This window comes from Morone saxatilis, unplaced genomic scaffold (genome assembly GCF_004916995.1).
Source record: "Morone saxatilis isolate NCDOM2014 unplaced genomic scaffold, NCSU_SB_2.0 Contig7, whole genome shotgun sequence".
Classification (NCBI taxonomy): domain Eukaryota; kingdom Metazoa; phylum Chordata; class Actinopteri; family Moronidae; genus Morone; species Morone saxatilis.
Window position 1 is genome coordinate 12,113,843 of NW_023340246.1, and position 14,492 is coordinate 12,128,334.

The 14,492-nt window shown below is 39.4% G+C and overlaps 2 protein-coding genes across 3 annotated transcripts in view; both read right to left on the bottom strand.

The window, feature by feature from the left end:
- LOC118340243 (microtubule-associated protein RP/EB family member 3-like) overlaps positions 1-3,633 on the bottom strand; it is a 9,337-nt gene extending 5,704 nt beyond the window's left edge. For both annotated transcript variants that reach the window (XM_035678104.1, XM_035678103.1), the window contains exons 1-2: positions 3,540-3,633; positions 741-808 (exon numbers count right to left, since the gene is read on the bottom strand). The gene's annotated coding sequence lies outside the window, so the exon portion shown is untranslated. The remainder of the gene's footprint in view (positions 1-740; positions 809-3,539) is intronic.
- Positions 3,634-5,097: 1,464 nt separating this feature from the next.
- LOC118340246 (dihydropyrimidinase-related protein 5-like) overlaps positions 5,098-14,492 on the bottom strand; it is a gene marked incomplete at its 5' end in the record, with an annotated part of 11,145 nt that continues 1,750 nt past the window's right edge. The window contains 11 exon segments of the mRNA XM_035678113.1: positions 5,098-7,631; positions 7,738-7,918; positions 8,695-8,902; positions 9,001-9,143; positions 10,230-10,371; positions 10,471-10,627; positions 10,749-10,824; positions 10,912-10,956; positions 11,179-11,247; positions 11,533-11,712; positions 13,069-13,227. Of these exon segments, the coding sequence (XP_035534006.1) occupies positions 7,546-7,631; positions 7,738-7,918; positions 8,695-8,902; positions 9,001-9,143; positions 10,230-10,371; positions 10,471-10,627; positions 10,749-10,824; positions 10,912-10,956; positions 11,179-11,247; positions 11,533-11,712; positions 13,069-13,227 (1,446 nt within the window).

Consider the following 14,492-nt stretch of genomic DNA (forward strand, 5'->3'; position numbering starts at 1 on the left):
AAGCTGAAAAAGTTCCCCTTTAAAATGGATTTTAGGTTTTTTCAGGCACTCAAATCAAAACGTTTTGAACGACAGTCAATTTGTTATTTGAATGTTCTTTCTTATTTTATTTTTTAGATAAAACGTTCAATTTAGCTTCTTTGTGTAGCCTATATGCCTCTATCCTCCAAGTTATAGTCTTCATCTCTTGCACTGCTTTATGTTATAAGTGAGGGGAGCTAAAAGATACAAGCTGAGAGAGACAAGTCACAAAAGTAAAGAGATTCCTTACTGTGGCAAACATATGATGTAAATGATTTCAATAATTTATTTTCTGAAGATAAAACAGCAATTAGGGAATTGGTAAAATTATAGTTATTTTAATAAAATAATTCCCTGATTCCAATTAATCTTATTTTGAAGGTGGAAATACAGACTAAGACTTAAAAAGAATATTAATTATAGAATCATTTAAACCACCTAATATCTGTAATACTCACTGCATTGGTACAGTAAGAGAAGAGTCTTAACTTTATTTCATATTATTGTTTATTTTCTAATTATTTGTAAACTGTCCTGAAATGTTTTAGTTCTGGTTCAACCATGGACCTTTCTAACTTTATTACAGGTGGTAAAAATACTGTTTAATATTATTATTATGCAAATATAAGACACTTGAGTGTTTATGCTAATACTGCCATTAAATTGGATATCCAGCCAGGCAAACAAATAAAAACAAACACACACACACAATAACTCACCTGCACTGTGTGTGTGTTGGGTGTGAACTGGTCCAGTGGGGTTGTGGTGGACCACCGTACAGAAAGACCTGGAGACAGAAACCAGAAGTTACGGGCCGCTCAGCAGCACCTCCACAGGGTCACAGAGAGAAACACAATAGATATAATAATAGATAAACTAGCAGCCAGTCACTAGTTCACCTGCTGGGTCACTAATCTCGGCCTCAGTTAATCCTTTTAGCTCCGGTCCAACATCCTGTAACCCGTCATGGTTCACAACGGCCGCTGAGAGCAGCAGCAGGAATAAAAGCTAAAATCAAATGTATCGCACTGACAGCTTGTGATAAGGGTTACAAAGAACTTCCTCCGTACAGGATGTATGATGAGCTATCACCTACTGACACCGTCCACCAGGAAAATGCTGCTCGTGTGTTAGTGGCAGGAGAAGCTGCTGGTTCTGTGGTCGTTCGGAGGGTGAATACGTACGTGTTAACGCAAGAAAGACTTTATTTTGCTCCTCAACTGTCCAAACTGCACACTTTACAACTGTCCGCTCACTTTACATATGTGAGAGAGAAACAGAGCATTATGGGCAAATTAACCCAGAGTGACCGTTCAACGGCAGCTTTATTTTAAAGGTTTCATTTTTATGTAAAGCCAGTGTTCGGTTTGTCCCTTCTGGGCTACTGTAGTAACGGACCCACAGTGTCTGCAGATATAAACGGCTCGTCTAAGGTAACAAAAACTAAATCCCTATATTACACTAATGAGAACATACTTATTATATATTATATATATTATAACAGATTCTCCTAAATGTTACACCTTTAATTGGTAATGAAAATAACAGTTTGGCCTTGTTTAAATGATAAGAAAACGACTACAGTTGACTCATAGTTTGTGTACAACAACAGATAAGATGATGTGTCACCCTACAGACCATGAGGACGGTGTCATTGATTTATAATAACATGATTAGACCTGAATGTAAGCGTGTAACCATAAACCTGGACTCCCCCACTGACAGTCTGTCGTAAGGACAAAATGTAATTCCTAAAAGGTTTCTATTACTTGCTGTTACCGCTGCCAAAGTAAGACACAAATACAGTGTAAAATAACTATTTTAATTTATTTTAAGAGTTATTATTATTAACTGTTAAATGTATAGTTTGATTCTACAGTTCCAGCTTCTTCTTTATAATATTAAACTCAATATACTTCATTCAGATTCATAATAATAATCATCAGTTGCAACTCTAAATGGGCACATTTTATTCTTTACAACTATCAATATGAGTGACCATGTCTAGATACAACGGAGGAACCATAGTAACCACCAGCAGTTGTTGTGTGTGTGTGGTAAAATATAATAAATATAATGTGTGTGTAAACTTTATATCTTCCTTTGTAAATAAAAGTTTTCCCTTTATTTATTCCTTTAGTGCTACTTTTATATACTCTGTATGTGTATGTATGTATTTATTTCCTATCTTATTGTTATAAAATAGGAAATAAATCTATAACTATATTCTGATTTAACTGATTGTTTTAGCACTGTACTGCTGCCATACAGTATTAACAGATTGTAAAACATAAAATAATCAGAACAGGGGAATTATAATAACATTAAATGTGCTCTTCCAGAAAAGCAGCAGTTTCTTGTTGATCTTGTAAAAGGATATATATATATATACCGTAATTAGCAGACAAAGAAGGTTTAGTCATAATAAAGCATGAGTATGAAGGAGGCTGCAGCACCCCCTAAAACCTGCCATAATAAAAACATTACATCAAAAACATGTTTAAACTTATGATGATTTAAACTGGGATTTACATGTACACACTGATATTTATGGCACCAAAGTGGTTTCACCCTTTCACCCACTAAAAAGTTGCACAATTTGTGTAAAATGTTGTTTATATCTTAACAGTTAATAAATGAAGGCTGTAAATTATCATGGCCTCAAATGAATGCAAAAACAATGAATGTCATGTATTTAGCGTTTAGTATGATGCTATTATATACAGACTAACTTATATAGGACCCCCTAAACTCTGACTTACATTGTCCCTGAGTATGAACACATTTGTAAAAAAATAAAAAAAATATAACAAAAATAAATATTTTAAAGCAAGTAAATATGAATTAAGGAGTAAAGTGTTTTCGGAGCAGCAGCAGTTATTAGACTAATTAAAAAGCCTCCGGTTGTCATTAAGCGGTAATGTCCGTGTTAACGCTCAGTCAGCAGAAACAAGTGCGTTATAAAGTACGCAGTCGGTCAGTTGGTCGCTCGGTCGGGGCCCTCCTGTGCGGAGCTCTGTGGCCGACATCCGCAGCCTGTTGCCCGGCGCCGTTCACGGGTCATCCTCGGTGTTCTGACAGTTGGCGTTGGATCCGCGGTCGGTGCGACGAGCAACCGCTGCCACAGTGTGACTGTACTGTATAATGCTGCTAGCTCCAGGCTAACTACTTAACACTGCTAGCGCTGGTTGAGACTTGGCTCGTCTTGGAGTTCTTGTTGTTGGTGAATTTAGAGACTTTCCACTTGTTTTTTTTATATATGTCACCGCGGCGTTATGAGCGAACTCTGAACACATCTGAGTGCAGCTGAAAGCGGGACTTTCTTTAGCCTGACGTTACGCTGCTCTGAGGGCCTGTTCGGGTCTACACACGCACATTACCGCTGACAGGATAACTGTCACCGACGGGAGGATTCAAGTATTTACGTGAGGCATAAATTAAACAAGCCGTGAAATAAAGTGATTTCACACATAAAGAAGCACATTTTAAGTTAAGTTGAGTTATTATGAGTTACTCACTGAAGTGCGACAGCGTCCCTGTGCAGCCGCTCCGTTGTGTCTGATGATGGGCTTTTCCGTTGCTATAACCCCAGCCGTTGCTAGCAAGTTGCGCGAGACTGCTCTCACCTAAGCCGTTGGCGTGGCGCATGCGCACGACAGTTGCAGGTTTTTAGCATGACTTTTTATGAAACTGGTGTCCCCGTGAGCGGCCATGATGGAGAAAAGGTACGACGGCGCTAAACTGTGGAGCCGTAACGTTAGTGCTTCTCCGTCATCCTCTGTTTCAGTTATCCACTCACTTTGAATACAAGTTTACATATTATTTGGCCAGAACATAAACATCAGCTGCCGCTATATTAGGGTAAAAATACAACTAAAAGTCCTGCATAAAACTAAAGTGCAAAAGTATTAGCATCAAAATATGTTTTTAAGTGTGTAGAAGTAAATAAAAGTACCAGTTTAGAAAAAATATATATTAGTGATGATCAATTATTGATGCATCAGTGTGTCACTTTGATGTTGTAGAAAGGTGAAGTTTATTTTAAATACTTTATATATGTGTGGGTGGCTTAATACATAATAAAACAACACAATTTAGTTTATTATTTCATATTCAAAATCTTAATCTGCAATGTAACTAAAGCAGTTACATAAATGTGATGCAGTTAAAAATAAAATATGTCCCTCTGAAATGTAGGGCAGTAGAAGTATAAATAGGCCTATCATTGATGGAAATACTCAAATAAAGTGCAAGTACCTTAAAACTGTATTTAAGTACAGTAGTTGAGTAAATGTACTTAGTTTTCACCACTGGATGTCAGTGAGTGTATCTTTGCTTTATAATTATGTATTTAGGTAATATGATTATATATGATTGTAATAGGATTCAGCACAGTAGCCTACAACAGAAAACATATTAAATTATTATTATTATTATTATTATACTTTAATGTTTGCAGGGTTTTTCCATAACTTTGACTTGTAGTATGTAATTGTTTGACTAACTCTGGTTTATTATTCTTTTTCATTGGGGAAGAGAAAAATAATCTCTGTAGTAGAGTACAATAATTTATATTAAGGAGACAGAAGCGTCAAACCTTGTGTGATCCGAGCCGGCTTGACATTTTATGGCAGGTCAACCGGGGACACCAGCCTGGTTGCATCAAATAAAACCAGTTGCTTCATCCAGCTGATTCCCATATGTGAAAGTGAGTTTTCCTTTCTCATGGATTTAAATAGGATTTTGGTTAAAATTTGCTTTTATTTTTTAATTGGTACCCTGCACTTTCATTCGTTTTGCAATTTCACTCTTATTTGTAGTTTGCATTTCCCTGTATTTCTACTTCTTCTTTCAACTTACTGTTTTTCTATTTTAGTATGCTTGTATACAAACTACATTCATGTATGCGAAGCATGTCAGGCAGAACATACTCCCTCCGGATGAAGAGTTTAATATGATCTTTTTGTGCTTTTTCTATGCATTTGTTAATGAATCAATCACTTTATTAATCTTTTGCTAACTTGTACCATGTTGGTATTTTAGAAACATCAGTGGACACATAAGAAGAATCAAAACGTTATTTTTCTCACTTTATTCTTTTTGCTGTTACTCTTGTGGTAAGAAACAAGCAGCCACTTACAGATTCAACAGGTTCACTGTCCAACACAACAAGGATCTACAAACACACACAGCCACCGACCAGTCACAGTGCCTTCAAAACAACGAAACCATCCAACAATAAAATAATGTCATCGTAGGTAATTGTAAAAAACAGCACCAGTTGTTGTGAGCCTGTGGAGAGATTTCACTCCTCTGTCTCTGAAGTGGTGCTCTTCATGCATGGGTGTGGGTGTGGCACGGGTGATTCACATTGGCACATTTACTCTTTCAACTAAAAAAACTAAAGAAAACAAACATCCTAAATATATAGTTCACAGACAAAAAGACGTGATAATGTATAAATATGATACTGGTTGGCAGGAATGAGACATCATCAGGAGGTGAGAGGGTCAGTGGTTTTCTTCATCCTGTGCAGCTCAATCGTCCTGCTCTGTGGAGACACTCTGCTCTAGTAACAGTCCTGTTTTATTTCCCTACAAGTAGGAAGTTGGCTTTCAAAATGTGGTGGAGATGCTACTGAAACTCAACAACATCATTTCTTTCGGGGCCCTCTGTGCTCAATCTGGGGCCTCAATTATCAACTGTGTGTACGGACAATTTTGTATGTAAATTGTGCAAACACTGATTTCCACAGAGAATCAGATTTATTATATTATTATATTCTTCTTGTGCTTGATAATGTGCAAACATTTGAAACCAGTAATTCTGAACCTCAGCCTCGCTGTCTCTGATGTGCTTTATTTTTCCACAAGACGTCCTCCACTGAAGCTGCATGAATCAGTTTGGGGCAGAACTCCAAAACAAGCTGAACATCACACACATTTGGCACATTATAGCCATATTAAGTTGTTATAGCTACTATATATTAAGAGTTGCGTGTTTACACATTCACATGTTTCTGTTGCCCTGTCCAACTGCTGAGGATAAAGTCCTGTTTCTTCAGCTGCTTAATCCTCCATTTTCTTCACTGGCTAGTTGCTAACTTTGTCATTTGTTGCTGAAGGTCAGCCTACAATGGGTTTATGAGAGCTTTATTGCTGGGAACGGTTTTGTTGAGAGCTCTGAGAGTTAACCACAACAGTAAAGTTGTGGGCTATAAAACCAAAACAATGAGTTGAAAAAAGCTAAACAAGTAAATTAGACTGTTCATTCTAATTTAATTAACTCTTTCTTGTGACTACAGGCAGCTCTTGCCCCCAGATTTAGAGCTTTAGACACATTTTGATAAATGAGACCCCTGATGTTTTCACTCAGCAGGCTTTAAGTGATCTCTCTGGTGCATGAGAAGGCACTGCGTTCAACTTTATTCATGTAAAGGACATGAAGCATTATTCTTATGTTTTGTATTATCAGTAGCACAGTCACAGAAAGCTTTTCCTCCTTCATATCCCCACTGTGATCTTTAAATCACCTTCTCGTCATCCTTCTTTTAAGAAACTGAACTGACTTCTCTTCAGTCTTTTAGCACTTTGCACGGTCTATAAAAACCACGTTTCCATGACAGAAATGCCTACATTGAGCTGTTGTTGGATCAGTCCTGGGAGCAGATTTATAACCCCAGGTCAGCCTACAGGTTGTATAATTCTGTAACTCAGTCTATAGACCCTGCTACATTGCAGGTGAGGCAGGGATGTTTCTGGGATATGTGAGAGTTGTTTCAGTCAGAGGCAGTGAAAATATAAGGATGGATAGGGTCAAGTCTGACTCTATCTACAGAGTGTAGTTGTAAGATCACACGGTGTTCGAAGCAGTTGGATTTCACCACCACACAGCACAGTTCGTCCATTGGAAATAAAAACACTGTTAGAGGAACCCACAGTGCTGCAGGAAGCCGAGCACAGTGGGTCTTTAATCACAAACAGAATCCACACAGATCTTCAAATGAGTCTAAAGCTATGGTGTCTACAGTGTACCGTATGTTTGTGTGTGTGTGACAGGGGTATAATAGATTTTTCACTGAATCCAGTTTTTTTTAAATAATTCAGTCGACGTCACTTCAGTTTAAACCATCAAAAACTGTACTGGTTTTGATCTTTCACAGTTTGTTTAGTTTGCACTTAGTTTGCACACGGGATAGGAGCAGGGTGATAATGAGAAGGCTTTGTGAATGTTAGTATGATCAGCTTGAATTTGGCAAAACATTTTAAATTCACAGATAGCCCTTTACTCTCGTTTAAATTAATCAGGTCAGTCACTCCAATTAAGACACAAATTATATTTGTAAAAGTCACTTTGGCAGATCACTGATCATCAGCTAGGTCTTCACCAATAACAGACAAGTGCTTGAATTATTTTTCCCTTCTTAACTTTAATCCTGTGATTAAAAATCAGTGCAGTTTTCCTGGTTGCTCAGAAATATACAAAACAAGGAGGGTCGGACGGTTGAAGCTCCTGCACCAGTGATTACCAGATACCACTGGAGCGACCGCCAGGGGGGGCCAGGATCCGAGCAGAGGACCTCTTCGGGATGTGGTCATCAACCTGAGATCCTGAGAGAAAAACACAAATTCTTCCTTCAGTCTGACCCCCCAAAAAAATCACCACAACAAAAGTTCTGAGGGACTTACTAAACAATCGCAATGTTAAGTTTTATACCCGAAAGGCTAAAGGAGGACTCATGGAGGTCTCGGACTCCCTGGTGCACCCGAACACCAGAGCCTCCTTTGTTGGCCTCTCCGTCTATGGGGCCCAAACCGAGCTCCTTCTTCATAGTGTTGGCCACCTTGGCCACATCACCAGAGTAGGGATCCCTGACAACCCCTTTGTAGGCCTGAGTCTGAAACAGAGAGGCAAGAGGTGAAAGGTAAAGAATAAATACTCACAGATACAGAAGGGAACGCAGATTTTAAATCAAAAGTCTAGTCGTCACCAAAAGTTTAGCTAAAATTGGTTCTTTATTCCCTTCATGAAGGAACATGATGTGGTGTTCTTGGTTAGAGGGGGTATTAAGTAACAATAATAGTCCTGTCAATAACACTCAACATTTATTTGACCTGACAGTTGTTCGTTCAGGAGCATCATCAAGAGTTGGCTAAACAAAACAAGTGTTTGCCTTTCACAGACTCTGACTAAATGTCCAATAATCACAATACTTTTTAAAAAGAGCCGACCGACACAGTATAAAAACACGGAATGTGACAAATCTTGAATGTAATAATAATAATATAATGACTTGAACTGATACCCAGCAAATAAATAAAAAGTAGTGAGAATGGAAAAGCAGCAGTATTGAATTCCCGGCAGTATAAACCGTCCATTTAAAACACAGGAAAGCCAAACCCTGCAGAGGCTGGATGGAGGAGGATTTTGCAGACACAGCAGTGTCAGCGCACAGAGAGAGCAAGAGCATTAAATCCTTTATATAGACTGTCAAATCAGTGCAGTTAGACACAGTATGATGGGTGTGTTCGCAGCAGGTTCAGTGTCAGCTGACACAGCACAGCATGAGTCCTGGTGTACTGACAGGAGAACGTTTTAGTAACATCATTTGATTCTGTTTTAAGTGATTGGAGGACAGAAACACAGATGTGAATGAATGAAAAGTGAACACACCTTTTCTCTCTGCACCATCTTCTTGTAGAGGTAGTCAGGGAAAGTGCGCTGTGGGTAGAACTTTCCGGAGCCCTCGGCACACATGAACACGCCGTTCTCACACACCAAACGTCCTCGGCTGATGGTGACCAGGGGAACACCGTGGCAGCGCAGCCCCTCGTACAGGTTGAAGTCTCCGCCCTGCACCTGAGTGCTCACAGAGATCGTCCTGCACAGACGGAACAGCCATTAATACCAGCGAGTGTGTTCAGCACAAAATCAAGTAATAACGACAAGCAGTCTGTGTTTGTGAATATAAGTTTGTACCTCGCTGCGTCTGGGTCCCAGACCACCACATCAGCGTCAGCCCCGGGGATGATACGACCCTTGCGTGGGTACAGGTTGTAGATCTTTGCAGCGTTAGAGCTCGTCACAGCCACAAAACGATTCTCATCCATTTTTCCTGTAACCTGCAGGTATTAATATATAAAGAAATGTAAGAAGTCATAAGATTATTTGCCGATGTTGTCGTGCAGGAGGGATGCGCGATAACATCGGCACATTAAAGGTATCGACTGACAAAGGCTTTAAAATTAAATGTTTCATGAACATTTCTGTTGATACGACAAAAAGATGACGCTGTAATAATCCACACATGGTGCGGAGGTTTTTTTTAAATGTCCAAAACAGATAGCAAAGATGCTGATTGAAACAATTTCTCAGAGTTTGTCCGGCCAGGAGGAACCAAACCATCGCATTCTTTCAACACTACATATTTAATTTCCCATCATAAGGGCTGTCATCCCAATCATTATGACTCATTTGTGAAGAACAGAAAGAAACTGACACCAGCAACAAAAACTGTTAGCAAAAGCTGTGTACATTTTTAAATTAATTGCATTATATTTATGCATCTGCCAGTAGGCCATCACAATAACAAAAGGCATAATGATATGTTAATTACACTACAGGGGAGGGGGGAGAAATATGTGCATATATTGGCATCAATCGGCCAATATGAGTTGGAAAATATCAGCATATCGGACACTGACAAAACTCTATTGTAAAAAACTACGTGTGTCTCTATTTTGCAGGACTTGATTTGGCTGCTTTTTCAGACAATGCCCTGTTCGGACTTCATTCCTCAGAGATATTATTAGAGTAAAGCTGGGCTCAGACTACAGGAGTTTTAAAACCCTAACCATTTTTGAAATACGGTTACACCACACAAATAAGGCTCTGTAATCTCAAACCAGCAAATACTACAAGATTTGTAAAAAATGGTGCATCACACACTATTATTAAGATTATTTAATTCAATTCAAAATGGAGAGTGACGTAGCAGAACAACTTAACTTTAGTTAATATTTCACAGTGAGAAAAAACTGTTTCCAAAGTTTTAATATGATTTTTTACCTCACAGTAATATATTGTAAAAATAGTTGCGGTTGAACTCGCTGCTCTGCTACAAAACCTAAGGCGATGGACATGGTCCGCTCCTGTTACTGTCACTAAATAATGTGTGTGTGTGTGTCTGTGTGTGTGTGTGTACGTACCACTCCCCTCTCCCAAATGACACTCATCCGGTCCTGGACTCCAGCTACTCCATGAGGGATCTTTGTGAAGTCCTCCTTGCCCAAAGCTCTCTGCTTGATGGTAAACGGACGGTGCTCTGATGCCACAACACTCAGAGTATCACTGGAAACAGCATATGTGTGTTTTAGTTTAGGGCAGGTTTTGTATCTTTGATGTCAGTCAGTCTGTATTTTAAGGGCACTATCTGTACAAAGCACATACTTGCCCAGCAGGCCCATGAGGTAGCTGGGTGTGTTGGGGTCGAGGCGGAGAGGAGGGATGATAACATGGGCGGCAGCATGAGCCCAGTCCTGGTGGTAATACTGCATCCCATTCAACACTGCGTGAGCTACTGTGGTCTCTGCGTGGACCACCTTACCTGCAGGGACAGAACAGAAAGAACAGAAAGAACAGAAAACAGGAAAGAGGTTTGTTACAAGGAGATCATCCTCATCTACGTGGTAAATAGAACATACTAGTGTGTCTTTGTTGCAGCCCACCTTGCATCTTAGCAGCAGCAATCATATCTCCAGCAGACATACTGGACACATTCACCAGGTAGATCGGGCAGCGAGCCTGCAAAGTGCATTCAATCATTTATCAGTAACACACCGACACCTGCACACAGACAGGATGTTAAAATTGGGTTTTGTGTCTGTTTACCCTATTGGCGATGGTGACAGCTCTGTGAGTCGCCTCAGACTCCAGCTGATGAGACAGAGTCACAAAATGAGAGGTTTAATAAACACTCAACAATCATCCCTACAGGTTTCCCAAAAAGATTTCCCTTTCTAATTGTCAGTGTGAAAACTTTAATACACTAAAATGTTTTATTATCAACATTTGAAGGATAAAAAAAGAAACGGACACAAAGTGCTTTCTACTCATGTAAGTTTATCTAAATGAAAAATAACGTAAATGTAAATGTACCTCCTCTGGTCGACTGATCTCAATACCCTCCGGTCCACTGATGCCCAAATCCAGAGCCTCTTTGGCACTCTAACGACACACACACATACACTTGGTAAGTTATTTTACATTTTGTAATTGTTTCTTCAAACACACACATACAGAACAAACTGTCTCTAAAATGTTTCTACTTCAGTGGCCAAAATAGGCACATAACATCAAAATATTCAGCAACTAATGAACTTTCATGACAGGCAGAAATTTGTCAAAGCAAGTAAAGTAATTATTTACTGTGCTGAACATCTGTTATCAAAAGGAAAACATAGAAAGAAGCAACTGTGTGTGTGGTCATTTGAGTGTTTGTTGGATGAGCACCTCTGCCACCAGCTCTCCGTTCTCAGCGTGGACGCGTGCGATGGCGCCAATGTCCTTACAGGTCTGCAGCGTCTGGTAGAGCTCGCAGTCCCTCAGCATCATCATGTCTTTGTAGGCCATGAACATCTGGAATGAGTTCACTCCATGCTCTCTCACCAGGGTCTCCATCTCGTTACGCACCTGAGCACAGGACAAAGGTCAGAGGTCAACGATGTGGATTAGTTCTGGTTGCAAATCATTTCTGAGAAGTGAAAAAGTTTTGGTTTGGTTTGTATATAGACTGTAAATATAAATATAAGTCAGTAAGTATAAATAATACTGTACTGGTATTTACAAAATCAGACAGTGAAGAGCATTAGTCAGTGTGGATGTAGTCATAGAGGGAAAGAGAAACTGTGTGTATGTGTGTGTGTGTCTGTGTGTGTTTGTATGTGTGTGTGTGTTTGTATGTGTGTGTTTGTGTGTATGTGTGTGTTTGTGTATGTGTCTGTGTGTGTGTGTATGTGTCTGTGTGTGTGTGTGTGTGTGTGTTTGTTATATGGGGCGTGAAATGAGCTTGGAGAGCAGCCAGAATGAGATCACACTGCATCACATTCATAGTCCCAAAGAGACATTCACAACATAGAGAAATGTATAATACACTAAACAGAAACTATAAGGTGTTTAACAGGAAAATATATTCTAACTATACTGCAGTGAAATTCAAATGAAGGATAATACTTTGTTCATATGAAGAAGTACTGTATATATCTTCCTTCATTTAAAAGGCTTTAAGTTATAACTTCACTAACCATAAAAGCTTCAGGTGTTTATTGTAATCTCAGTCAGTAGGAAGATAACAATGCAGGTTTCATGTACTTACAAAGCTGCAGTAACTATACTAAAGTAATATAGTAACATTAGTGTTGAATAAAAAGAGTTAATAGTCAATTTATTATAACATTGAAGGGTATTATTGAAGATCAATAACAAAGGATCTTAGTATAATGGCCATCATAAAACACTAAACAGCAACATGATGCCATCAGAGCTGAAATGATTCATTGATCATTGAATTGAACATAGATACCAAATGATTTCTCAATTAATAAAGGATAACTGCTATTAATTAATAACGACAATAATACTTGCTGTTATATGAAGGAACAACAAAGATGTTTTTAACAGCTAGATTTTACACAATGTAGCGTTAAACATTTTATATATATAATAACATGTGGCACAAAGTCAGCAGATGATGAACACAGACATTAAAGCCAAAGGCTGAATGAGGCACGTTGACTCACAGACTCTGCCTAACGTGCCCAGTGAGTATGTGTGTTAACCTAGTTCGTGTAAGGTTTAATCTAGGTCATCACACATTTCACCCATAGATGAAAATGGACTGCTGCTTTATTAGTCATTCAGCGAGCATAATAGCTTAAGGAGCAGAACAGCAAGAGTGAGTTCTGTTGATAAAAGATGTGAGTGGAAGTGCGTCCATGCAGGTCGCTGGTCCTGGTCCTGCTCACATGGTGACCCCTCCTTGGCTCTTACCTTTGGTCCCCACCAAGTCACCCCGACATGCAGAGCGTAGTCGCAGCACGCCTTGGCGTCGGCCTGAGCTCTGCACTTCTCGTAGGCGTCCAGCAGGGAGCAGTGTTGTTCAGGCAGGACCAGACCCATCACCATGGTGGTACCACCCATCAGAGCCGCCTGGGTGAGGTGAGGGGGTGAGGAGAGGTGAGTGGGGAAGGAAGGACGGAGGAAAATGGGAAGCAGGAAGAGAAAACAGAGACTGATTAGAGACGAGAACAATGTTTCCACTGTAAAGCAGATAGACGCTGTTTGTTCGGGTGACAATGAGCAATAGTTCTTTATAAACTGTTTTCTCATCATCTTATTGTCTACTTGTTCCTCTGTTGTATAAAGATGCACAAAGACTGACATTGCTACTGACATAGAAAACATTTAACTGAGCTGGTTACCAGTTATTAAACAGAGGAAAGTTTGTAGCATTTCTTTACTTTCTTCTGCTAATCTGTGAACAATTTATTTGAAATGTTTGTTTTGTACATTTCTTACTGGAAGATGTCTTGCTATGTTAATATATGTTGATCCCACAATTACAGAAAATGTCATTTGTTAGTGATTCACGAAGATTATGTGATTCAAAATAATTGAAAACGATTAAATAAGTTTGTTTTCTTATTATAATTTCAATATCAAAAGACTGACACACTCTGACACTTCATTTTAATATTGTTGATTAGCTCTCTCTAGAGAAACCTCTCTAGGTTTTAAGTTTACAAGTCTATTTTAAGAAGAGCCTACTTCTTAGAAAACACAAGAAATGATCATCATTGTTTCTGAATCTGTCTGTTTGTCACAGAGACTCCAAGACAGGAAACATGAAAAGGAGAAGAAGAGGATGTGAGAGGAAATGACTGATGAAGAATAGAAGAAAGTGGGGAAAGTTATGGAGGAGAAGACACAGAGAAGAATGAGAAGAAGGACGGGGGGAGAAGAGAAGTGAAGGGAGCGGTCTGCAGTTGGTCTCAGTTGGTTGAATTGTAAATGCACTTTTGTGTAGCCATGACAACAGATACTGCTCAGCCATGCCTGTCGCATGTGCCCACCCTCCTCCTCCTCCTCCTTCCATCCAGAATTGCACTGACAGTCACCCATTCAATATCCTCTAACAGTCCAGGGATATTGCACTGAGAGATGGGAAAACAGGCAATAATCATTTATGAAACAGGAAATGAGCAGAGAGAGAGTGTGACGTGCAGTTTCTCTGCACCACACAGACTTCAATCTTCATCTCGGTTCAGGCAGAATAAAAACCAGAGCAGGTGTTCACTACCAGAATAGCCTCCATTCATCATTTCTACAGCGTAGCCTCAATAAAATGTTACTAAATATGAAACAGTTGTGCTATATGTGTCAGCGTCGAGTCATTCCTGCAGACCGGGGGGGGG